This window comes from Anabrus simplex, chromosome 4 (genome assembly GCF_040414725.1).
Source record: "Anabrus simplex isolate iqAnaSimp1 chromosome 4, ASM4041472v1, whole genome shotgun sequence".
Classification (NCBI taxonomy): domain Eukaryota; kingdom Metazoa; phylum Arthropoda; class Insecta; order Orthoptera; family Tettigoniidae; genus Anabrus; species Anabrus simplex.
In genome coordinates this window covers 142,589,996-142,617,520 of record NC_090268.1, presented here as the reverse complement: position 1 = coordinate 142,617,520, position 27,525 = coordinate 142,589,996, and the positions used below count along the sequence as shown (strand labels likewise).

The 27,525-nt window shown below is 38.5% G+C and overlaps 1 protein-coding gene across 1 annotated transcript; it reads left to right on the top strand.

Moving 5' to 3' along the window:
- The first annotated feature begins 308 nt into the window (after window positions 1-308).
- LOC136871714 (dual specificity protein phosphatase 3) lies at window positions 309-26,787 on the top strand. The gene is made up of 4 exons (XM_067145239.2): window positions 309-433; window positions 586-764; window positions 5,730-5,953; window positions 25,672-26,787. Exons 1-4 carry the CDS (start codon window positions 413-415, stop codon window positions 25,884-25,886), a joined length of 639 nt encoding a protein of 212 aa, XP_067001340.1. The 5' UTR covers window positions 309-412; the 3' UTR covers window positions 25,887-26,787.
- Window positions 26,788-27,525: the final 738 nt, after the last annotated feature.

Genomic DNA, 27,525 nt, shown 5'->3' with positions numbered 1-27,525 from the left:
TTCTCTTGATAGCTGTAGCCTTGTGGAAAATAAAAAAAAAAGGGCATAACTCTATTCCACAAAAGAAAAAAAACAGTAAAACTTCAATTGTTATACAGATTCGCGTCCTTATACTGATTAGTGAATATTACGCTGTTACGCTTATAAATTAGAACGCAATGTGTAATACCATAGGAACAGAACAGGATAACTCACTATTGTTGGCAACCCTTTTATCTCATATTGTGGAGGAAATTCGCAAAAATTTACAGCACGTATTACTTATGTATACTCTTAGATGGAGAAATATTTTCGTTTTATCATGGTTTCTTTTGGTAAGCATGTTTTGGGCATGAATCATGGATCAAGATGGTTGACGAATGAATAAGCTGAATTATATATAATAAAAATAGTACAATAATTCTTAAGCACAATGACATCTTGGCGTGATAAGGTACTTTAGTTGTATGGTTATACCGCTCTATTTCCGTGCTTCATGGCTGCGGATTTTGGAATTCATATTTTTTAGATAATTGTGGACCATCGGTAATTGTTGGTATTGGTTATGTGTATAGATCTATAATAGCATTACTTCTTTTTGTTTAGCACCCTGTAGGTTTCTTGGACAATGGAGATGAAACCACTGCGAGTATGTTAATGGAGACAATACACATCACAAGGCTTGAGCCTAAACCATTGTCCCGTTTTGACAGATATTTACAGCCTCAAGACTTGGCTGGAGTAGATGCTGATGAAGTGTATCCAAACGTATTCATTGGTGATGCGTAAGTAGTTATAGTTTTTTGTGGACAGCAGTTGATCAATGTAGTGAAAACAAACTATTATGAATTCTATATCTTCATACAAATATATTAATATACAAACTTCTTTTGTGTGTGTGATCTATGCGAGTAGAGCTATATTCATATAAGATTTACAGTGGTTGGAAAATTCAGTTAATACCGGAAACTGCTGATGATAGGAGCACGAGATAATGATAAATATTGTAAGTTGCATCATAATGTTAAGAATAAGTTGAAAATGTTAGATGGTGGTGGTGATTATTGTTACACAATTGGTGAGGAGTTCTTTCCGTGCGGACGTTAGGATAGGTCCTGGACAAGTCCAGTGATATAGGGACAAGCAAAGGGGGTCGGGGGCATAAGCCCCCAGGTTAGAAGCCGCGAAGCTGCCCTAGGCTTGTAGTTTCATGTGGAAACACGATTGGTCTGGAGTGGTTCTTGCCGTACGGACGTTAGGATAGGACTTGGACAAGACCATTGATCTGGAGTGGTTCTTGCCGTACGGACGTTAGGATAGGACTTTGACAAGACCATTGATCTGGAGTGGTTCTTGCTGTGCGAACGTTAGGATAGGATCTGATAAAGAGCTGTGATATAGGGACGGCAGCAGCACATTTGATTCTTGCGCTTTTGTTGTGCTGGGGTTGGTAACAGATTATAATTAACATTATTGATGGGAACGAGATTACGTTCCACTTTACATTGGCCAATAGGAATGTAAGTAGCTACTTTAGAAATGAAAATGGCATGTAATACTCTTCATTAGGTTATAAAAGTATATTTACTTCTTGGGGTGGGATGGCGGGTTCCTGGACATCGCAGTGAATCATCTCTCCTCTGAGATCCGCTCCAAGTAAGATTTCATTAATTTCTACTTACTTGTAACATTAGCAATATGTTGTCAGCCAGGCTGCAGTAATACCTTGATTATAAATTTTATACCACCAAATACACTATAGACAATACTGGACACTTCTGTATTCTCCCATACTAAAACTGAGGGACATGTTGACAGTGGCACACGTGGCGGCCCAACCTTCAATATTAGGTGGCAAGATTGAAACTACAAAAGTTGCATGTTAAAATTGATAGAAATAATAAAACTAAATGATTTTTTTCTTTTTTCTACTACGAAAGTTGATAGAAATAATGAAACTCAGTAATGATTTTGTTTTGTCCGATTCCTTGGCTGAATGATCGGCATTGAGGCCTTAGGTTCAGAAAGTCCCGGATTCGATTCCCGGCTGGTTCGGGGATTTTAATCGCGCCTAATTCTTCTGGCTCTTTGACTGGGGGTTTGTGTTTGCTCCTACATGTTTCTCTTCATATTCAGACAACACACTACACTTCTGACTGCCACAGATACCTTCAATAGTGATTACTAGACCTGAGATTTTTAGGTGCTTAAATGTTATTTTAGCTGCCTAAAATAGACACTCGAATAGGTTATAAAATATTTTTAGGCAGCTTCAATTTTATGTATTTTAATAGGCATCAACTAAAATACCATGTTTATTTTGCTAAATTAATAACTCGTTAGGGGTAAATAAAAACAAGTTCACTCACTTCGTTGCTGCAGATGTTACAGAATATAATTTTACCATCTGATGTGAAATGGGGAAACTCCTGTAACCAGTTTTTAATTAAAGACGACTTGGAACCTGACACTTCCGGCATAATTCATAAAGTGTAGTGTACTACACTCAGTTTCAAGGCCGTCTTGTTAGGTGCGCTGGCAATCAATGTTTTGCGGTATCTCGCAAAGTTGCACGTATAGTGTATTTGATATCACCACCTCTCCTACCCTGCCAACCAATGTTCTGATTACAAGTATGAGAAGGTTGTTTCTTATGTTTTTGAAGAATGGTGGTTTTTTTTTTTTTAATGTCGCATCGACACAGATAGGTCTCTTGGCAACAAAGAGATAGGAAAGTGTGTGGAGTGGGAAGGAAGTGACCATGGCCTTAATGAAGGTACAGCCCCAGCATTTGCCTTGTGTGAAAATGGGGAAACCACAGAAAACCATCTTCGGGGCTGCCAACAGTTGGGTTCAAACCCACTATCTCCCAAATGCAAGCTGATAGCTACGTGACCCAAACCATGCGGCTGCTTGCTCAGGTGTGTAAATTTTGTCAGTCCTATCTCCTTGCTGTAAATCGCTTAGTCAATATTTGGACACTTGCCTAATAAACCACCTCACTTTTATGCTATGGCGTTAGCAGTTACTTGTGTCAGCTATTTTCACACAATTATTACCGGTATTAGTACATGGCTCAAAACAAGTAAAAATAAGTTACAGCATAAATTAAAAGACAGAGGAAGCAGTATTACAAGATAAAATAACTCATTGTAAGATATTCACAGGCGAACTCTGGTGTTGCTCACAATCATAAAAATGGTTTATATTTTCGTGTACACTTCCTAAATGAAACACTGTCAGATGTTTGTAAATAAGCTAGTAAACACTGGAGCTTAGCAAATAACAAAACATTCTTTAAGAAGTACTCACTGAATTCCAATCAATACCGGTAATTTAAATTACCGTATGCCATATGTCAGCCACATGTCTACGTTCAGCTATCACCTAGTGATGAAACTAGTGCTGTGCAGTGGTGGAACATGTGAACTAGCACAAGTCAGCTCACTATATTCGTTATGATACAGCCAACTATGATTCTGTGTGGTACTGGTTTGACAAACCCCAGGCTGAATTGATTTCTTCAAGTTTCACATGATGTGTAATGGATGAAAGCTTCATGGCACACCTCTTCCTATTATTCTGTTCTCTTAAGGTTGCAACTACCAAAACTGAAATGCAACAAATGCCAATGCCCTACTGCAATTGGCTGTTACATCAGATGTGATGATTACATTGTGTGAAATGATCTTCGGTTAACCGAGTACCATCCTGATTGTGTTATAGAATACAAGTGTAGCTTCAGCAAATAATTTGGGGATCTTCCAAATATTTTATGTGCATGTAGGACTCGTTCCTTTTTCTGTTGACCATACATATTTCTCTTAAGGATCATGGTAAATAAATAGCACTCAATGAGAATGAACTTGTTTTATTATTAAAATATATAAATAAATATGATTAACTAGATTAAAGCCACTTACATATTACTAAAACAAAGCTGAGCTTTCCACCAAATAACATTGGCCTTCGTCAGGGCATGTAAAGATCTGCTTCTGACTCTGATCATAGAAATTCTTCAAAGAACTTGGAAGTCACAACAATACTATCCACGGCCTCCCCACAAACTGGACTCGGGTATCATTGCGCTGTGCTGTGGTGGTTGGGAGTGAAGTTACTGATTTTCAAATACAGGGAAGATGGCTTCAAGTTATCAAATACATGGATACCTCTACTCCATGAATTCATGCATAATACCACCATGGCACAGCGCGACGCACTCCTGGAACTGTCGACAAAGGGCTGTGAATAGGTGGAAATCAAAGTTTTATTGTTCTCCTTTAAGTAAATACCATTCTGTTTTCATTCTCATAAAGTGTGCATAACGGCTAATGACTATATACCTCAAGTCTCGTTAGAAATTGTTTCATCATCGTCTTAACCTAAAACAGAGGTGCACGAGCCACACACAGTGTTCATTGCATTGTACACATAATGTTTTCACATGATGTTGAGAGAAATGTGCAGACAGACAAAAATTAGCTGCACTTTTTATTTGACTTTTATATACCGGTACATAATTTGAGATAAATTCAAAGTATGTACTGTATGTTCAGTCCCGAGCCCGAAGGCTGGCTGGATCCTCAACAGCTCTGCCATTAGCTGTCATAGATGGCCTAGGCATCACTGAAGAGGCGTACTATGAATATGAGGAGTGAGGTAGTTTCCCCGTTGCTTTCCTCACTGAGCCAGAAGTTGCTATTACGTATTAGTCTGCCAAGCCCACTGAAATGCATGCATCAACTAATCTCCCCCTGTGGGTGGGGCCGGCAGAATAACACCCACGGTATCCTCTGCCTGTCGTAAGAGGCGACCACGGGGCCCTTAGCTGAGTCCTGCCATTCCTTCCACTTACGTGTGCCAGGCTCCTCACATTCATCTATCCTATCTGACCTCTCTTGGTCAACTCTTGTTCTCTTCCGACCCCGACGCTATTAGGTTTGCGAGGGCTAGGGAGTCTTTCATTTTCACGCCCTTCATGGCCCTTGTCTTCCTTTGACCGATACCTTCATTTTTCGAAGTGTCGGATCCCTTCTATTTTTCCCTCTGATTAGTGTTTTATAGAGGATGGTTGCCTAGTTTTACTTCCTCTTAAAACAATAATCACCACCACCACCACCACCAACCAACCCTATGAGCAACATTTTCACGGGCTGCATAAGGAATGGCATTGCTAGCATCGCTCATACCTCAGTCACTCATATTGTCAGAGCCAAGGATGAGACTGAGACAGAAAGATCAATGAAAGTAACAAAATACAAAGTATGGAGCCAAAATTTGAAGTGCCGGGCTGAGTGGCTCAGACGGTTAAGGCGCTGGCCTTCTAACCCCAACTTGGCAGGTTCGATCCTGGCTCAGTCCGGTGGTATTTGAAGGTGCTCAAATACGACAGCCTCTTGTCGGTAGATTTACTGGCACGTAAAAGAACTCCTGCGGGACTAAATTCCGGCACCTCGGCGTCTCCGAAGACCGTAAAAGTAGGTAGTGGGACGTAAAGCAAATAACATTATTATTATTACTATTATTATTATTATTATTAAAATTTGAAGTGTAGAGACAAAATTATGATTTTATTTATATATATATATAAAATATTATTTTGCTGTTTTCATTTGTTGACATAGAAACACAGCTGAGTTTTTTGTATGATTTTTTTTCCCATACCAGATTTACAGCCCCATCTGCTGGAAAGCTGAACTATAGATTATTTCTCATTCTGTTTTTTTTTTTTTTTTTTTTTTTTTTTTCAGAGGAGCAGCCAAAAATAAACAGTACCTTAAAAAAATGGGTATAACCCATGTATTGAACACTGCAGAAGGTAATAGATTTGGAATGGTGAATACAAACCAACTGTATTACAGGGACACAAATATTAAGTACATGGGATTACAGCTTTTGGATATTCCTATAACTGATATTGGAGTGCACTTTCAAGATGCTTCTAATTTCATTGAAGATGGGATCAGGAGAGGAGGTAAGTAATTAATGGTAACTAAATTAAGTACTCTCTGCATAAAGATTGCTGTCCTTGCAAATACATCAAAATTTTGTGGTAATTTATGGAAAAACAAATTTCTTATATTCAATAAATGTAGGTTACACATTTTAAGTTTAATTTCTTATGTTTTCCGTTGTAATATACTGTACTCATCTGGGCTCCTGTTCATGAGGAGTAAAAATTTAGCATTTATATTATTAGTGGGGAAGAAAAACTTTATTCAACTTCCCCTCATCAGAGGTTGCCAAATGATGAAGTATGGTAGCAGCATTTAACAAAAAGTCTGGTACATTTTACATTTAAAAATAATTTTGATGTTATTGCAGCAGTATTAACACTTTTTAATTAGAGTTAGTGTACTTTTTTAAGTGATGCAGTTTTGTATATCTTGAAAGTATGTATCAAGAATTTTGGAATTGTTTCCATAGGCCAATCATCAGCCCCCTAACTTCGATTTCCTCACTTGTGCTTTCACAGATATTCTTCTCCAAAACTTGGCATTTATTTTACCAAATTAGCATAATTTTTCTTGAAATTGCGACAAGGCCTACAAGTACACCGAGTATACAGTTCAACATGCATAAAAATTTACTGATCAAAGAAGCATTGTAACTAGTTCAACATTGCTTTATTTTGAGTTGCTCCTATCCATAACCCCTGAACTACAGTGTAATGAAAACTGCTTATTGCCGGTATTGATTATTGTGGTCCACAAGAAGTCAATACGACATTTAGTCTACACATTAAATTGTTACAGTACAACTTCGCTAATTCGAAGTTGTTGTGACGCAAAAATTGGATTTCGAATTACATGATTTCGAATTAACCGCCAACTCTTAACTCATCAAAATATATTCTAAGACCTGTACTGCATGTAATTAACCTTGATTCAAAGTTTAAACCTGTGAAATGCCTTAGAAAAAAAGATTTCCAAAATGTATCCAACAAGGTGCATTTACAGTATTCAAATTCACAATACAGTATTCACTTGGATAATTCACTGACAAACATAACCTCACGCAACGAAAGAAAACAAAAGTATGATTCAAAGACGAGGAGAAATCTAAGCTGGCTCCCCTGAGCAAGTCCTTTATTCATTGGATTAGTGAACTGAATGCATTTTAGATGTCCTGTACTTGCACAGAATGTACCCAATGCCCTTAAAACATCGTGGTTTATCAAATTTTTCTGTGATGAGGGGAGAAAGTTAGTGATGTGTGCGAGTGACACTTGGTCTCACGAGAATAGAGTCTGGCAAGTCCAAACCTCTCCGAGTAACCCGTGCGAAGTACTAGAGTCTCCACGGTGACGTCACGATCCATAACTGCGACCTGTTGCCGAGCAGTCGGAATAAATACTCCAATCATTAAGTACTATTACAACAGCTGAGTAAATGATGACCATAACATGAAACACGCGAGTGTAAGACCGTAACATATTTGTTTCGAAATATCATTCGTTTATCGAAAGTGGCTTTCAACCTATTAGGTCGTGTTACGTACATTTAGTACGTGTTGAAGAGATGTTAAGTACAGAACAAAAATGGCCAACCAGACACCAGTGGGATCCGAACCCATTCGTTTAGTTTGTCACAGAGTGACATTATTCGTTCTCTCCTTCGTCTATATTTAGTTGGGTTCATTGATTATGATTACAGCGCCTCTGTAGTATAACGGTTAGTGTTATTAGTTGCCATCCTTGAGGACCTGGGTTCAATTCCTGGTACCGCCAGAAATTTTAGAGTGTCAGGAGGGCTGGTATGTTGTTGAAATGGTACATACAGCTCACCTGCAACGGGGGGTTTCCTGAAAGGAGCTGCACCACCTCGGGATGAGGACATGAGTTTGCATTTTTGCATTATATCGCCCATTAGGTTAGCCTTTGATAACTTGAGATGCGGAGTGAAGATTAGGAACATATAATTTAACTATTCATTGTAGGTATTACATACTTCCTCCAGGGTGGTGGTGGTGATTGTTTTAAGAGGATGTACAACTAGGCAAGCATCCTCTATATAACACTAATCAGGGGGAAAAAATGGAAGGGATCCGAAACTTTGAAAAATTGCGGTATTGTCCAAAGGAAGTCAAGAGCTTAAAATAATGTCCTTTATAATAGAAATAGATTAGTCGAAAATGTACTTTTGTCCTGCCTTATCTCTAAAATTTCACACTGTGCGCCGGTAAAATGAAATGGCGTGTGGCTTTTAGTGCCGGGAGTGTCCTAGGACATGTTTGGTTCTCCAGGTGCAGGTCTTTCGTTTTGACGCCCGTAGGCGACCTGTGCGTCGTAATGAGGTTGAAATGATGATGAAGACAACACACATCCCCAGCCCCCGTGCCAGCAAAATTAACCAATGATGGTTAAAATTTGCGACCCTGCCCTTGTGACCGAAGGCCAGCACGCTAACCATTTAGCCATGGAGCCAGACTGTGCGCCAGTGATATTGTTCCTTAGTTTATGTCCCAATAAGGTTTTGTTGTGTAGGCCTATACATTCATGTAAATATGGCATAATGTACATGTTCGGTTGTATATCTTGTTGTGCAGTAGAACAACGGATGCCCGAGTTCAATGTCCACAACGTTCCATTGATTGAAGAAATGCTCTGGGCATTTGGTGAGGTATCCAAGAATAACATAATTATTATTGTTTCCACTTCCAGTATTTTGTCCTGCAGTATAATATCCCATGACCCCCCTTGTACGATTTTCCAGCTGGTACTTCCCTCCTATAAAACCGTAAGTCTGTTTGGGCTCGGCAGTAAGAAAACAATGCAGTTTCATCGGCATTGACAATATTCGGTACGTACGAATTGATTATACGAGCCACGCTTTTTCGCCAACTGTTGGCATCGCCGGTGTTCGCGGATTCTGCTTCTCTGCACACTGCCTGCTAAGTGATATTATGGTGTTCCTTAAAATGCTGAATACAAAAGAATTACGATTTTACTCAAACTTAGGAAATATGAAGCACACTGTACACACACCGAAGTGAGTGAAAATACTGAAATCTACCCCAGCATGTTCCGGAAGACTTGTTCTATCGCGGAAAAATTTCGAATTAAAATTACTCCGAAAAAACAAATTTTAAAATATAAAGGCAGTTCGAATTAAAAGTCTGAATTTCGGTAATGGGACCGACATTCTTCGAATTACGAATTATCCGTATTTTGAATTAAACAATTTAAATAACATGCAAAACTTTACCTCATGTTTCCGGGAATGAGAGCTTCTTCGAATTAGGCGGGACTTTGAATTAACCGATTTCGAATTATCGAGGCTCTACTGTATTGGACCACAGTAACATCTTATTTTTCTTTCAGCTCACCATACTAGATCCTAATTTAAAGGGTCATAGACACTATACAGATTTTTAGTCTGTTGCATTAGCATTGATATTGAAGATTACATTTTTATAAAAAGCTTGAAATATTGATAAAAATTCTTGTAATTTGGATTTTCACAGTGGTAGCAATGCCTTACAGAATGAGCTGCTTTGATACAGCTTGTTCCTGGGGAGTGAGCTGCTACAGAATATTGACTTTCACAAATTGTAACAGAATTAATATGTAGGTTTTCAAGTTTGGGGTACAGTAGGTGAAAGACGGTATATGGAAAGCCTTTAGATGCTTTCTAGTATTCTAGAAAGCTGACATTACCATTCCCACTACTTGATTGAAACCGGATATTACTTCTCTCGACATTTGCCGATCAAGCTGTCTTTATGTGCCCACCACAGCACATATGCATTAGGTTAATCCACATTACTTAGGGTCACGTATGAAGCACTATCATTCACAAATATTTTTATAGCATCATATGGCACATTATAGTTTTGTAGTGCCTGTAGAATAGTGCAGATACAATTTATTCCATTTCCAGTTTCAATTAACTTCCTCTTAGATTCAGCTGAAGCTTGGAATAGAATGATGAAAGCACAATGTTTAATCACTTAGGATGTATTGTTTCTTCCCAGTTAGAGCTCCAGTGTCACATAGTCAAATGCAACTTTTAGAGAAACAAATTTTGTTGATATATATTACGCGATCAGACCTAGCGGACTGTGAATCATAAGTCTCCTCCTCCATTATGTTCTATCTATCACTGCCAATCGCCATCTGCCTATGCCTATTGCTGACTGTTGTAGGTACTCATGGAAGCCATTACTCCACCTCTTCCGTGGCCTACCCAAGGGTCTGCCTGTGGGGATGGAATCCAGGAACTTCTGTGGCCATCCACGGTCTTCCATCCTAGTCACGTGTCCAGCCCACTGCATTTGTTTGCTTCTGATGGTTCCTGCTATGTTGGCATCTTGGTACAATTCCTTTAGCTCACAGTTGTCTGATCCTCCATTCACGTGTGTTTGCATCCAACACCGGACCAAAGATCTTTCACAAAACTTTTCTCTCAATACGAGGAGTTCATGAATGTCCTGCTTTCCGTATACTCCACTCTTCACAGCCATATAGTACAATGGACTAGATCAGGGTTTTGTACTGCTGAATCTTGAACTGTTTTGAGAGCTGCAGAAAGATCGGTTTGCTGCCTGGATCCTGGCATTGATTTCCACCTCACATAACAAGTCTGTCATGAAAAGCACTGACAGGTATTTTAATTCATGGACTCTCCTGTAAGACCAATCTCTCACCTGGAGTGACTGTAGGTGTTGTGCAACTTAACCTTGCCCTCGAGTTACACGGTAATCCATCTTAGCTTCATTTATGAGGAGACCGAATCTGCTGGTGGCCATCACTAGTGCTCTGGTCATTTGTTTCAATTTGGATCTCTCTGAAGTTCTCTCGGAAAGACACACGTATGATTTTCTCAAGGGCAAAATTGAACCGGGTAAGAGATAGTCCGTCTTCTTGTCCGAGACCTGTCTCAGTTTCAAAGTTCTTTGTCGCTCCGTTTCCCATCTTCACCTTACTGCATGTTTTGCTCAGGCAGATCCTTACCTGGTTGTTTAAACCTGACATATATTTATTGTGCAGGGCTTTAAGACACCTTGCAAATCTTTGTTTGAAAATTTGACAATTCATAGTCATAATTCTTTGTTTCTAAACTGTTCCAGTGGTATATTTGCTTTTGCAACCCTGTTGTTTTCAATAAGTGGTCCCTGTCTAACATCCATTGTTTTCAGCTGTCTTTAGGAGTCTCATTTTGTTGTGATTTACCAACAGTAGAATACTTACTTCATTTGACCAGATGTTTCTCAGACTTAACATATTTATCAGTTCTATTCTACTTTGTCATTTAACTCGACCATAAAAAATTTTTGCAAAAATGCCCGGTTTGAACGGCTCAGACAGTACAGCTCTGGATTCTGAGGCCAAGTTGGCAGGTTCAGTCCTGACTTAGTTCGGTGGTACATGAAAATGCTCGAATATGTCAGTCTCATGTCGGTAGAGCATATAAAAGTAGTTAGTGGGACATAAAATCAGTAACATCCAATGGTGTTTGAAGGAAACGTGTGTTGGCAGATTTACTCGCACATAAAAGAACTTGTGTAGAATATAAAACCATAACTTTTTTTCTCTACCAATGATGACCCTCTTTTTGTGAAATAGCTGAAAACCTGTTCGATTGATATACAGTACTTATCAAAGAAATGCATTGATAGTTGTAATATTTTCCCTTTCCTTCCTTGTAGATTACTGTTTCAATGGAATCAAAAGTTGTCTTAACCAAGCCCCATTCTAAAACTATTACTCTGTGTAACAATTTTGTCCCTACTTTATTATCACTATCTAAAGTTCTGCTGCAATTTTATTCACTCCTGCCACTGAATTGCACGCCAAATTTCTTACCATTTTATTTCCTTAACCCTGATAATATGGTCTTCATCGCTCTTCCTTTCATCTAATTAAGTTCTCTGTCTGAACTGGTACCAGAAGGATTTCCTTTGCAGGGAGTAGCTTTTCAGAAAGTTCCTTGTTGATTTCTAATGCTTCCGTAGGATTTTCAGTTACTTCATCTGATGTGTTAGGAATTTTTTATTATTAATTCTCTCACAAACATTTCCAGTGTCTTTTCAAAGTTGTCTTAGGAAATTCTTGAGATCATTGTTATTTGTTTGGTTTTCATTATGTGATGTATATTCATACATTTCATATTTGAATCTGTCTATGATATGCCTTCTTCATTTACACACTGTTCTGATAATGCTATTCCACCAGAATGTATGCATTTCCCCATCTTACCACTCAATTGTACAAAGACACCTTACATATTTCTGTTGCTGCATCCCTACATGCCACTTATTCTGTTCTATTTCCGGGACATCTGTGCTGTCCTCTTCGTTCAACAATGTATTTCTTTTGGTTTTCTTACTGTAGAGCATTTCTACCATATTCAGTTGCCAAGAGACTTTACTTTCTTCATTAAAGTCTAATATTATCTAGTTTGTTGTAGATCAAGTAATGGTTGGCATTGCCAAAGAATCCCCTGATACCTGTATTTTTTCTTGAATTGAAAGGCAGGTGATTTTTTTGTGTGTTTTCTTCTTCTTCTTCTTCTTCTTCTTCTTCTTCTTCTTCTTGTTGTGGCTGTTTCTAGCTTGGTGCAGCCCTTGTAAGGCAGACCCACCGACGAGGATGGGCGGCATTTGCCGTGCATAGGAAACTGCGTGTTATTGTAGTGGAGGATAGTATCGTGTGTGGTGTGAGAGTTGCATGGATGTTGGGGACAGTATAAACTTCCAGTCCTCGAGCCAAGAGAAGTAACCATTTAAGGTTAAAATCTCCGAATCAGCTAGGAATCGAACCCAGAATCCTCTAAATTGAAGACCATTCAGCCAAGGAGCCGGACAAAGCCAATTATGATGTTATCTACTATCAAACTGGTACCTTCCTAAATGATAATCCTGAATTAATTTTTGCAGTGCCGGGCTGAGTGGCTCAGACGGTTGAGGCGCTGGCCTTCTGACCCCAACTTGGCAGGTTCGATCCTGGCTCAGTCCGGTGGTATTTGAAGGTGCTCAAATACGTTAGCCTCGTGTCGGTAGATTTACTGGCACGTAAAAGATCTCCTGCGGGACTAAATTCCGGCACCTCGGCGTCACCGAAAACTGTAAATGAGTACTTAGTGGGACGTAAAGCAAATAACATTATTATTATTATTAATTTTTGCAGTAAAAGTTCACAGCTGTATTTCCCAATGAATTGGACATAACAAATCAGTGACTCTTACATTGCTGAAACAGACTTTTTTACATTTAAACATCAATTGCAAAAACCATTGGGAAATATGTCCCAAGATAATTCACCTGTAAGTCATATAAAATAGGAACATGAAAAGGAACACATAGTAGGATGAACATAATGACAGGTCAGAGTAAAAAAGGGAGCTATAGAAAGAGAAAGTAATGTGCAAGTAGGAGATGGAAGATATCTTAAAACAAGAAGAGGTGTCCAACAAGGGAGTCTCTTTTCTCTTTGCTCTTCATTTTACTCAGGGATACTTTTTTTTTGCTAGGGGCTTTACGTCGCACCGACACAGATAGGTCTTATGGCGACGATGGGATAGGAAAGGCCTAGGAGTTGGAAGGAAGCGGCCGTGGCCTTAATTAAGGTACAGCCCCAGCATTTGCCTGGTGTGAAAATGGGAAACCACGGAAAACCATCTTCAGGGCTGCCGATAGTGGGATTCGAACCTACTATCTCCCGGATGCAAGCTCACAGCCGCGCGCCTCTACGCGCACGGCCAACTCGCCCGGTAGGGATACTTTTACAAAGTAACTCAAAGGAATAGATAAGGAAGATCTTCTTGCATTTGTTTTTGCTGATGTCATTTGAGGAGAAACTGAGAGAGATGTTCAGCGGAGATTAGATCTTTGGAACACGAAGTTTAAAGAATATAAGTTAAATGTGAGCAAGAGCAAAACAGTGGTTATGAACGTTAGCAGGACAAATACACCTTATACCCTCACCATCGACGGAGAGAAAATTGAATGTGTGAATGAATACCTTGAAATATCTGGGGAGTACAATATCAAATGACGGAAGTGCCAAGAATGAAGTGTTGAACAGGGTGCGAAAAGGATCCAACTTCTTCCATCAACTACGGAACATAGTGTAGGACAAGGGAGTTCCTCAGAGGACTAAACAGACCATGTTTAAGACTTTGCCCATCATGACATATGAGTCGTTTAGTTGCAAAAGCAACTACATCGCTTTTACAAAAATTTGCAGGACACAAAAAAAAACCACTCTAACGCTACTGCATGAAAGAATTAAATCTTGAAACTCTGGCAAGATTTTTGCACAAGATAAGTCGATACACACCTCAGATATAAACAATCAATATTTTATAGTTTTGTAAATAATTGAGAATTTATTTTGGATGTATCTGGTTTAGAAGCCAGCTACACGGATATCCCGTTTTGAAACAATATAAATATTTCTTAATAATTACCATTGTCAAAATGTAAACAAAACATGAACATTTAGGTAACAATGTAAAATGTAAGTTGCAGAACAGTTGGGCTCAAAGTTTTAAGCACAGAAATGCTATGTTTTGTTTGTTCACATTTCTTGGCCATTCAGTAGCCTACACAACCAAATCAATAACTTCATGTGCATTTGTACACACAGAAACTTGCTGAGTAGCATCTTCAGTTTCTATATTAGTTATCTGGACTATGTTCTTGTAGTACAACAAAGACTTCACTGACAACAAATCAGAACCAAAATGTTTTTCGAGTAATGCTGAAACATTACAGACTTTCAGCAGAGACACCTTAACACCTGTTGGTATCCGAGTAGCATGTAGCACGTCTATCATTGTCTTATACCTTTTGCAGACAGTCCTGTAGCATCATAAGTTAACCCTGTAATGGACTTCTCCCCTGTTTCTTTTTAAAGAAAAATCTTTTGCAGGGATTAAATTGAAAGTGCCACTGAGCAGGTGTGCGGACTGTATTAGTAATAACTTTTTTCCATTAAACGTAAGGAACTTCATCTTATTTGTCCGTATTGAACTGAGATCACAATTAAGTAAAGGCTATCAGGTTCCACCTTTTCAATACTAATACAATGTTGTTGGATGATATTTACAACATTATTTATTACAGTACATGTTTCGGTGCTCTATTATGTCACCATCATCAGCTGATTTAGAAAATGTGAAAAATACTTGGCGATCTAAATATTAAACAAAATATTGTCATACTTAACTCATACATATACATATTTACATACAACAGAATATTTATTGGTTAAATCCTAAACATCTATTATGCTATATTAAATATCCCTAATATGCACATAAGAAATCACGGAAGTGCCAAGAATGAAGTGTTGAACAGGATGCGAAAAGGATCCAACTTCTTCCATCAACTACGGAACATATGCACATATTAGGGATATTTAATATAGCATAATAGATGTTTAGGATTTAACCAATAAATATTCTGTTGTATGTAAATATGTATATGTATGAGTTAAGTATGACAATATTTTGTTTAATATTTAGATCGCCAAGTTTTTTTTTACATTTTCTAAATCAGCTGATGATGGTGACATAATAGAGCACCGAAACATGTACTGTAATAAATAATGTTGTAAATATCATCCAACAACATTGTATTAGTATTGAAAAGGTGGAACCTGATAGACTTTACTTAATTGTGAACTTTTTTCCAGTCGAAGACCTTACCTGCGAGAGGGATAACGGTTCCAAATTGGGAAAAAATATTGGTATATTCTTGTGGATCGAGTATAGTATCACTCCTCTTGATTTCCTTTTCAGTTTGTGTGAAAAACATGGTCAGACGGAAGGAAAGAATGCCCCACAACTGGGAACCCAAATTCTATTATCCCATCAGTCTGAGGAGTGTAGTTTAAAAACCATACACATACCATGCCCATCATGAAAATGTTCTTGTTCTATTCCCTGCATCCATCTGATGTGAGGGGAACTACTTTGACACACTCTGGAATGTTAAGGTTTGATAGATAGTGAAATACAGCTGAACCTACTTCATTAGAGCTTTTACTATGCTCACTCTCATCTCAGTGGTAAATAAATACGTTCTCCTTTGTTTATTTGCATTTTGAATCACCGACCGCTATGGTAGATTATATTTATATAGTAGCTGTGAATAATACGCACTTTGATCAGTTACACGAGGCAAAAGTTAGTAATTTTCTTTTGTAATCAAGCAATACTGTCATGAGGCCGTCGCGCTTTTCTTTCAGAAAGGAGTAGAATGCTTGTGCTTTTAGCATCTCTTCTCACACATCATAGACTGTCTTTCCTTTGACTTTCTTGATTTTTTTTTCATTCTTCCTTCAAGGGAGATGAAAATGGAACATTCATCTGTTCTAGGACTGCCAAACCCAATATTGAAAACAGTCCAGAACACATAATGAAAGTATGATAATTTCACATTTTTCCTATCGTCTGATGCAACGACATCATACAACCACCACATTTTTGTAATGTTTAGATTGGAACCTAAGTACATCTGACAGCTCCTGCAATAATGATTTTCTATCACATTGAATTTCTTAATAAACTCTACCGTGGAATTTTGCTTTTCCTCATACATTTTGTGCTTGCGATCACCGTCCCTCTTTTCCCCTGGCCTAAAATGTCGTGAAACAACACCATTCACACGGTTCTTTGACAATCTCAAAGTGTCTAGGAATGCCTTTCAGCAAACTGGCAAATGGCTCCCTCTTAGATATATTATACATCGTGTACTTCACCGTGATATGTTTGTCCCGTTTGTTGTTGTTTACAGGCCTTGATATCTTAGCAGTGAATGAATCAGTATATTTTAAAATGTACGAGTCTTGCTTGATTTTCAACTGTGATACATTTCCACTAGTATCGTAGAACCTCCTATGAAATGCAATAGATCAGCTCATGTTACTTCACTACAACGATAAGCTGATGTTTTTTCCCACGGTTACATGTAAGCAGTTTTGGTGGATCAGGTGAGCCATATCCGCAATGAGAATAAAACTCGTTTGCTACGAGCTCGGATGAAATAACACAAACTGATAGTAGTCTTGTTGTGGGAATGCTACTCAAACATCCCGGGGGTACACCTCCATCCAGTTAAACTGCGCGCCTTCTATAAGGCCATGTATGTTATTGTTATGTAATGCAAGATACTTGGATTTCCAACATTACTGTTAGATGTCTTTACCATTGTTGGGATTAAGAACAATTAATTCTTAAGGGAAAGTTGATTTTTACTGTTGGACAACCTTAGTTTTTGAGGATTTTGTTCTTGTGTCAAGGTTGTTGACACTTCTGTCCCTCTCAAACTCCGGTATCTATCAACCAGTCAGAAATTTTGTCAATATTTTCTCTAATCAATTAAAATTGGGGGTGTGTACAGGCATCCAGCCTATCTGGAAAGAGTTCTGGAAAATTCCCCTCAAAACACTATAAAAGCTGAGCACTTTAGGCCTGTGTCGTCTTTGTCATCTTCATTGCTCCAGTTGATTGTGTGCAGCGTGTACTAAGGGGACCATTCACAATTCAATATGAATCAAAACCTTGAAGTTTATATCCTATGAAGGGGGCAGGTCAGTGTTCGGAAGGCCCATTAACTCAAGGTAATGGCAGAATTTTCTAAGCATGTGATAGCTCTGGCAGATAGCTTGAGGGGAAGGTTTCAAACTTCTTTTATTCATGTAAAGTTTTAGTTTCATGTACAAGCATAGATTTTCTGCAAGTCTGAGGACTCTGTTCAAATCCCTGCTGGGAAACATGTAATGTAAGGGAACAAAGAGTGATTACCTTCTGTTGATTCCCATTCAACTTGGTATGGGGTGACTAAAATTTCTAATTGTCTAAAATTTTTAACACTTTTGGAATTTAATGTTTAGTCACCCCGGCATAGAATAGCCTTAGCCTCTGTACCATGGGGCATAAGCCCAGTTAGGGTTTTAAAAACTTGTAGAAGGAGTGCAAGTGTATCGCCTTCTACCCTTTGGTTCATAGCCATTTAGTATGGGCATATTGCCCCTGTTTATGTTTCTGGAAAAGAAAGTGAAAAACTGTTGAGCATAAGATAAGGCCAAAACAGGGCTAAGTAACTGTAAATCCTTATTTGAAGATTGTCACGTATCACCTTGTGTGCTGTAAGAAATGTATGCCGCTGAGAGGCTGAACTGTATTCATTTTGGAGCTCTGACTCCTAGGCTATGTAAGTTAGCGGAGCAAACATGCTCTTATCAAATAGTGTACCTGTTTCAGAGCTATAATGCTCATCCCTTTGTATATTATCTTGTTGATACTTCTCTCTAGTTTTGTACCTGATTTTGGACTTTAAGTCATTGTTGTTGGAGCTGACAAGCTCATTACTATATTGTTATTGTTTATTCAGATCTATCAAATTTTAAGCTAAAAAAGAATTTTAAAATTTAGTTTCATTAACTTAAGCTCTGGTCAATTCCTTGTCTGCCCATTCATTCACCCCAGCACCTTCTTACACCTCTGTAAGCCACAGAATTTCCGTATCAACAGTACCTTTGCTTTTTCAGTTTTGCTCGACTCCACATTTCTTCGTAACATGGCCTCCTCCTTGGTTTATTAGTTTCAACTGGATGGCACTCCATTTCACATGAAAACAGTACTTTATCTCAGTTAATACCACACAGTAATTAACACTAACGATCCGCAAGCAGCAGTCAGACTGAAGAGCTGACAATAGGCGGGAAAAGGTGAAGCGCAGTAGTATACTATGCAGTGCCTTCTCACTGATGTATCTGGTTTTGCAAGTGAAATAGTGACTTAGCTGATTTTGAAACTAACCCCCAACTTCACCTGCTTGTAATAGCGTGATGTATCTGAATATGAACTGTTCTGCACTTACAGGATTGTAGAGGACTTGTTGGAGGGAACAAACCCAGTTGCTTTTGCAACTAAATGGCTCGTATTGTAACAGTAAATACAGTACTTTGATGAGCATGAATTAGACGCAGTGCGTGTACCGTTTCTGATTGAAGTGCTTACAGAGGAAAAGGGGTTTCTTGAAATGATTCTTAAGTTCTTTTTTAAAATTCTAAATTTATTAACAAAGTTCAAAATTATAGGTATCACCTTCATACAGCAGATATGCAGGAAATGGTTCTTTCCTCATCCAGGCTGGTGATGTACTCGAAATCCAGCTGCTCTCCTCGTACTGCCATGAGTCTCCTCTCGGCACCATGGAACCACGATTTCTCCCACGATGGAAATTCTAGAAGTTCTGGAATATCCATACGACGTCCAGAAGATCGGGGTAACGTAGTAATATGAACATTGAGGTTTGGTTGCACGGAGAATGACTTATCACTCTACACATTAGCACCTGGACACGGAAAGAGTTTCTTGAATAACAGATCTGAATGTTGAACAAAAGAATCACTCGTAGTGTAACGTAATCACATGTCAATAAAATTGACTAAAGAAAATGTGACATTTGCAACAGTTTGAAATTATCACACAAGAAATATTTGTTTAGGGTTACACACAATTTTAACTCAATCACTTGAAAAAGAAAATGTTTAATTCGTAAACCGATTTGGTTCACTAATTTGAAATTAAATGTAATGGATTTCACTCTTCCACAATCCGTGGTTTGATCACACGAAAAACACTGTCTATTGAAAACCCACAGTTTAAATGTGCATTTCATTGCTAGTCATGAATAAACAGTTTAATTTCACGGTAAATGTACACCTTAAACACAGTCTAATGTCTACCATGAATGCAAAGTTCGAATACATAATTCACTTCCTAGCACAGTCAATGTCTACCACAAGTGCACGGTTCAGTTACTGTGTTCCACCCAACGATATAAAAGATATAGACTGCTATCTGCCGACCATCTTTGAATCTACTTGAACTGCTGGCAGCTATGACACTTACAGGCAAAACAAACGACAGGTGTCATGGCAGAGTGGCTGTACTTCTACAGACGTACACATTAAATTCGATATTCCTTATGTTTCATGCAATAAAATTGGCCTTAATTATGATACAAACCTTTTTTTAAATACGTATTAAAAGTACCGTAGAAGTTATGTGATGACAGTGTTTAATCAATGTGGTTATGTGGCAATAAGACTGTGTTGGTTGAAAAGTGGTTCCATATTCCTGTTAAACAGTATGTATATTTCCTATTTGCTTTACGTCGCACCGACACCGTCTTATGATGACGATGGGATAGGAAAGGCCTAGGAGTGGGAAGGAAGCGACCGTGGCCTTAATTAAGGTACGACCCCAGCATTTACCTGGTGTGAAAATGGGAAACCACGGAAAACATCTTCAGGGCTGCTGACAGTGGGGTTCGAACCCACTATCTCGCGGATGCAAGTACACAGCTGCCCCCCACTAACTGCACGGACCACTCGCCCAGTAAACGGTAATACTGAATGAAAAAATGTTAAATGATCAAAGTAAGTTGAGTACCTAAATAACAAACTGGAAGTTCATTAATTAGGTGTATTGTAATGATTCAATATTAAGTCCTTCTCTCTCAGTTGTAATCTCAGGAAGAGGGAGTGGTGGTGATTATTAGTTTAAGAGGAAGTACAACTAGCTAACCATCCTCTATATAACACTAATCAATGAGAAAAATGGAAGGGATCCGACACTTCGAAAAATGTACATATCGGCCAAAGATAGACAATGGCCATGAAGGGCGTGAAATTGAAAGATTTCATAGGCTCTAATGCCACAGGGGTCGGAAAGTAACAAATAACAAGTAAGTGGAAGAAACACCAGAACTCAAGGGTCCCGTGGTCATCAACCCACGACTCTTACGACAGGCAGGGGTTACCGAGTGTGTTAATCCACCGCCACAACCCACAGGGGAAGTTCAAAGGAAACCTTAAAGAAAAATAATTTGTCATAATTAGAATGGCTTATTGAATATGAAATTGGGTTTAGGCTTATACTAAAACAACTTGCAAATAGGTGTTCATACATAGGGCCTACTTGTTAAAATGTAACGTTAACCCCTTTCTGATGGCGATTGGTGAAGTTAAATGCTGCGCACGACATGGGCATCTTGATAATGGAAAACACGTATTATTACAAATTAATACTGTTCATCTCTTTCCAACCAAACGGCCGCCAGATTTGTGGCGCTTATTTCATTAAAAGTCCTATGATTATTAATTGTAACAGTATTTTCAAACAGCGTCTGAACTTGCTACATTTAAATGACTTTATTTTTGCTACAAAAAATAAACCCATTATACACAAACTGATAATACGGCTAAGCTAAAGTGACATGCGGCTTGCCCAGGATCAAAGTGTCAACTTCTCTTGCCTGCAACTGTCATGGCGGCCGTAGTTCCCTGAGCTTCAGTCAGGGGCGCTGTAACGAATATGTTTAGCAGTCTATATCTTTCATGTCATTGGTTCTACCTCTTAACACAGTTCATTGTCTACCATGAATGCACGGCCTAAATAAATATCCATAGTCTGTCATTAACACACAGCTGATTGTCTATAACGAATGCACAGTTCGAATAAGTGTTTCACAGTTAAATGTCTGCACAGATTAAATGCATAGTACACGGATTGAAACTAATCACGGTCCAATGTCTACTCTCAATGCACGAGATGTTGGAAAATCCCACGATTTCTATAAGTCTCATGACACAGTCGTAGATTGAAATTAATTCATCCCTTGTCACAGTCTGAAGAGTTCTAACTCTGACACACAAAAATTGTGAAATATTTCAGGTAGTTGGCAAGGTGAATATCGTTTACAATTTATCACTGTTCGGATTGTTTCATCAATCATGGGTTATGAACACTTGTAAGAAATATAAGTTTGAAACATCTGTCCGAATAAATCTCCATTAAAGTTTAAATCAATCTTAACTGAGGCTAAATTCTATCGCTCGTGAATCACGGGAAATTTACAAGTCCACACACAGTGTTATAAAATTTAAGTCGGAGATTCGGCAAAATAAGACTATCACTTGCAACTCGCTGAAATATTTATAAGTTTGAATGTGGAGTTTAAGTCTTTAACTCAGCGAAATGAGACTATCACTCTCGTAGCGTCGTGGTTCCCACAAGCCGACCGGCGGGTTTGACTGTGGCATAGAGGATCCGTGTTCTTGCCCACTGCTCGCCGCATGAACTCCACACACACTCTGACACACACGTTCTGCTTAGGGAAGCAGCTCTCAATTTATACATGAACCAAGCCAAAATCTGCCTTTATATTTCGCTCAACAACTTCGTTGTCTCTTGCTGGATTTTTACCAAACGTTGTAGGACTGGAGATAAAATATGGGGCTACATGATGATGTTGATTTTACCCAATTATTACTGTGAGAGAAGTTATTAGCCGAAGAACTTTTCGAACATTCCATACTAACGTAGGCTCTCTCTGTGTCACAGGGAGGCAGGCTGTGATGTCAACCCGCTCCAGAATATTCTATACTGATGTAGGCTCTCTCTGTGTCACGGAGAGGCAGGCTGTGATGTCAACCCGCTCCACGTCACACACACAGGTTGCTCGCTGTCCCTGGCTGTCTTCTGCTGCTGAGCCGGCGCGTAGCTTAAGCTTTAATTGCGGAGACTTAGTTCTGTACCAATGTTCTCGGTACAGTATAGTCTGGAGAGTTGCGTCATACTTGAGAGAACTAAGTCAACTTGTGATATGAAGTTCCTTAGATCAGCTGTACAGAAAACAAGGAAGGACAGAATTAGGAATGATCAGATACGAAGTGACATGCAGGTCAGTCTGACCATGGAAGAAAGGCTGTGTTGCAAGGCTGAAGTGGCTAGGACACGTTAAGCGGATGCAGGCGACTCAAACACCAAAGAAGTATTTTGAAAAGATTGTTCCGGGGATGAAGACGAATTGGATACTCCAGGAAAAAGTGGTTAGACCATGTAAGAGCAGACCTAGAGAAGAGAGGAAAAACATGGGATGTCCTAGAGAGAAAAGAAGCATACCAGGACCATAATAAATAGAGGCACATCGTTCTTAAACATCCTACCCGGCTCACTGGAAAGAATTCATGATGATGATGATTATGATGAGAAAGAGAAGACATGGACAAACATAAAGACACAAAAGGACAAGGACAAACTCCACGTCTTCTAACAATGTCGTCTTCAAATAAATAGGCTCTCTCCTCGTCAACCCCAGTTCTTCTACATCCATCTCTTCTCAGCTCCCAACAAGCTCATTTTTGCTTCCCAGCTTGGCATCAACACTCACTGAAGGGCATTTTGATGGACCTTCAGTCCTGATGCAGGAATTCTGGGATAAGAATAAATCCAGATATAAACAGGAACTGGGTTAAAAACATAACATAAATACAGCTGGTAAAAGATTAGGAATACAGGACAAACACGAAAGGAGAAAAGGATCCCAATGTGATAATATAAGTATTTAAAGGAACAATTAAGTGTCAAATCAAATCATACGAAATCATACGTGCAGAGACAGAAACAAGAAAAGGAACACATAATGGGACGAATATGAAATGGTGATTGTTCTCCTTTTGTGTCTTCATGTTCGTTCTTGTCTTCATTCTGTTGCTCCTTCCTCGCATTCCAACCTGCCATTATGTTCATCCTATCATGTGTTCCTTTTCTAGTTCCTGTTTCTCCATATATGACTTCTGAATTATCGAAATAACATTTTTATGAAGGTATAGAAACAAAAATCAATATTTTTTACACTGAGTGGTTCCCATCTTACAGTTTGTTAAAGAAAATAGCAGTAATCCATTTCCCGGATTATGCACAGGTTATTGTCGTCATGAAATTTGCAGCGATCGGGCTTAAATATAGTCGCTTTTCCTTTCGTTTAAACAGTTATATCAGAAAACATGTTTTAATGTCTCATCGATATAACAAATCTTCTGATTAACATCCGGACTTCACAATTGTGGCACAAGTGTGGAACATACGCTCACAGTGATAAGTGTTGGTTCTGGGTGCTACAACATAGGATTATTGTAGGAGAGATAGTCTGAAATTTGAAACAATGATCAGTTTATGGTGTCCCGCGCACATTTCCTTATTGTTGAAAAATAATATAAATAATTGGATTCACACCAACTGTTCGGAATGATGTCACACCACGGTACTCTGCCAGATGGAAGAGAAATTTCTGTCTGTTGGGTGATATATGACCGAGTTTATTAATTTTGTCAGGTAAACACCAACTGTGTCACTGAGGTCTTGTACATGTTCACATCATACGGCATGCAGTGCTAAATGGACCTTTTTCTGCCCTTCAAATATCCGCCTACATCTGCCAAATTCAAACCCACAATCTTGGAATCTAGAGGCCAACACGCCGTCACTGATCCACAGTGGGATGATATGCGTTAAAACTACCACCACTACCTCCTGAATTAGTTGGTAAAGGACCTTATACTTGAATTTGCAACAGCTGATCTCGTATTGGTATGGAACTTCAATGTACATCCCCATTCCCTTTTTGCTTATATACGTTTGCCACTTGTACCTGTTCAGTTCCGTTTCGAGTTCTTGAATTGCAACTTTTAGCACTAGGCTACCTTTACTGTTGACTCTTCCTGCTATAGTGCATTGCTTTAATGTCTCATAACTCTTGTTTATCTCACACTTGTCTGATACCGAGTGAGTTGGCCACGTGGTTAGGGGCGTGCAGCTGTGAGCTTGCATTCAGTAAATAGTGGGTTTGAACCCCACTGTCGGCAGCCCTGAAGATGGTTTTCAGAAACTGTTGAAACACCAACACCGAAATCAGCTGCCACAGTACCCAAAATCTCACCATTTTAAATTCTTTTAACTGCTTCTAACTTTTCTTCCATTATTATCAGACCTGTTTCTGCGTGGTTGACATGACGCACAATAAAAAAGCTTCACTTAAATGTTCGATTACCACTGCACGAACAGATACTGTACTACTGCGCAACTGATGTCAAAAAAAAAAAAAAAGGCTAGAGTCAAAGTGATCTGTGTTGGCACGTGCGGTAGCAGTTGAGGTCGAATTCCACACATTTAGTTACTCATCTCCCTTGTGTACAAGGGTTCATGATAGGGTGGGGACTTTCCTTTCCTCACATGCTTTGTGTATTTCATACAAAGGGATTCCATTGGCTTGAAACACAACTTACTTGCCAGAATAACATAAATGTTTCTTTCATTCATTTTTGTAATCTAACCAATTTTTTTCCCCAATTGTTTTGGTTAGATAGTATTTTGGTTAAAAGTGTTTCAGATAATGGAGTTTCTGTTGTACTTCAAAAACATGCTGCTCTTTTTGGTTGGTGATTCAGTCGTTCACAGAAGCATAAAGAATTCAGTAGTGTCCTTCGGATTGCCTTCGTTTTATTCTATGTGGAGGTCTAAAGCATTATTTTCAATCAAGGGAATTTTGTTAAGAAGGAAGCCATATTTTTGGTGTTGACTCAGTTAAATGCATCTTATAGGCTTTTCAGTCTGTCAAAAACACAAATTCAATATAAATATACTATAACATACTGGTAAAAATAAACCACACTCAGTACACTTTTAGTCCCTAAACCATTCGTTACAACGTCTCTGGGATTATGTACTTGTTAAATTATTTTCCTCCTTCACAGAGATTAACTGAAGGCTGCTAACAATGTTTTCTGCAAATTTTAGTAACCAACCTACCATAAAGTGACCTAATATTATGTACGTAGTTAAGTGTATTTATTTTGCCTCGATGCATATAACAGTTTTGTTCATATTTCAGGTAAAGTGCTGGTTCATTGTTTAATGGGAATGTCTCGCTCCAGTACCTGTGTTCTGGCATATTTGATGATCAAGGAAAATATGACAGCTGTAGAAGCTCTTCGAGTTGTGTGTAAAAACCGTTACATTAGACCAAATGATGGTTTCCTTCGTCAGCTAGCTGACCTAGACAATAAGCTTCGTCGAGAAAGAGCACGATCGTATTCAAAAGTTTAGCAATGAAATGTCAACATCTAATCTCCTGCATGAATCGAAGCATGTGATACTAATAACGTACACATATCATGAAATGCAGCAAAGTCTGCTCTTCCAGATTCTTTGGTTCTCTTGTCCCTGTATACTAAGTGATGCATACCTTACCCTAGTGATCAAGCTAAAAATTAAATTGGGAATAAAAGTTACTAATTTACTGGACCCAAAATACATCTGAATAGAATGTTGGGGAATTTTACAATCAAGTTGTGATAATTAATTGAAGAACTTAGTAGTAGTTAATAATATTGGTTTAGTTGAGGGTTAAGGTTGTGCCACAATCTACAGTGCCTAAATATTTCCTACTAAGCCTCTCAGCAACCGTCCCTTTGATGTATCCATGTTCATATTTTTAACCCCCCTCATAAATGAAGCCTGAATTAATAAGCATCAAATCTGTGCTAGGTTTCTAGTCTTAAGAGGCTTCACTAGGTAAATTAATGGCTGCTGTAGGAAACTAAAACCTGACTTTTTATTCGCTGGGATTGTTTTATAATATGAAAGAACAAATTGTGATATTTTCTCTAGAGTAATTCTTAAGTTAATCTTCTTCAAAAGTTTGTAACTTATATTACAGAACGTAAAATCTGTATTTAAACTTGTACATACAATACACTAATTTATATCTGCAAAGAATAGTACAACAATATAAACAATTTTGTTACTGTTGAGTGGTATATGTATTTTATACATTTGGAATATTTCACTTTGTCATCTTTTGTGTCAATGTTTGTAAAAAAGTAATGTGTACAAGGAATCAAATGTTATAAATCCATGATACAATTCAACAACTTTTGGCTAAACTCTCTACTGTAAGAAAATAATGTAAATATACCAAGCTTGAATATTACAGAAGTATTACTTCCTCGTGTTTATTTTATAGTGTTATCCTGGCAAATTCTCTTTCATCACTTTTGCTTATTACCAAGCATACGCAAGGTACATTAACAGATGGAAAGCAGTACGTGCTAGGTAAGAAGAGTCTCATTTTATTCCATCCTTTCACAAAAGTTTTACTAAACATCTTGCACACAGAAGAAAAATATTGCATGGTTTGTGTGATATCTACAAGTAACTTACTTTTTTACTTTGACATTCTGCCTGGAGGGAAAACCGGTATTGAATTTTTTTGTTTTGGAAATTTATACTGTTGTGGGAATTTCGTGGATCGCAGAGGTGTAAGAAGGTGCTGGGGTGAATGGGCAGACGAGAAATTGACCAGAGCATAAGTTAATGCACGAAATTTTGAAATTTTATTTCTTTCCTTTACTTTTTTAAAAATCTGATAGAAAAACTGAATAAACAATAACAATATAATAATGATTTGTAGTCAACAAAGAGAAGCCTCCGCAGCTCAGGTGGCAGCACGCCATCTTCTCACTGCTAGGTTCCATGGTTCAAATCCCGGTCACTCCATGTGAGATTTGTGCTGGACAATGCGGAGGCGGGACAGGTTTTTCTCCGGGTACTCCGGTTTTCCTGTCATATTTCATTCCAGCAACACTCTCAAATTTCATTTCATCTGTAATCCATTAATAATTTCCCCAGAGGAGTGCGACAGGCTTCGGCAGCCGGCACAATTCCTATCCTCGCCGCTAGATGG

Coding starts and splice junctions, on each gene's coding strand:
- LOC136871714 (XM_067145239.2), top strand. CDS start 413: ATGACATCTTGGCGTGATAAG. Junction 434..585: donor TGACATCTTGGCGTGATAAG/GTACTTTAGTTG, acceptor CTTTTTGTTTAG/CACCCTGTAGGTTTCTTGGA. Junction 5,954..25,671: donor AGATGGGATCAGGAGAGGAG/GTAAGTAATTAA, acceptor TTCATATTTCAG/GTAAAGTGCTGGTTCATTGT.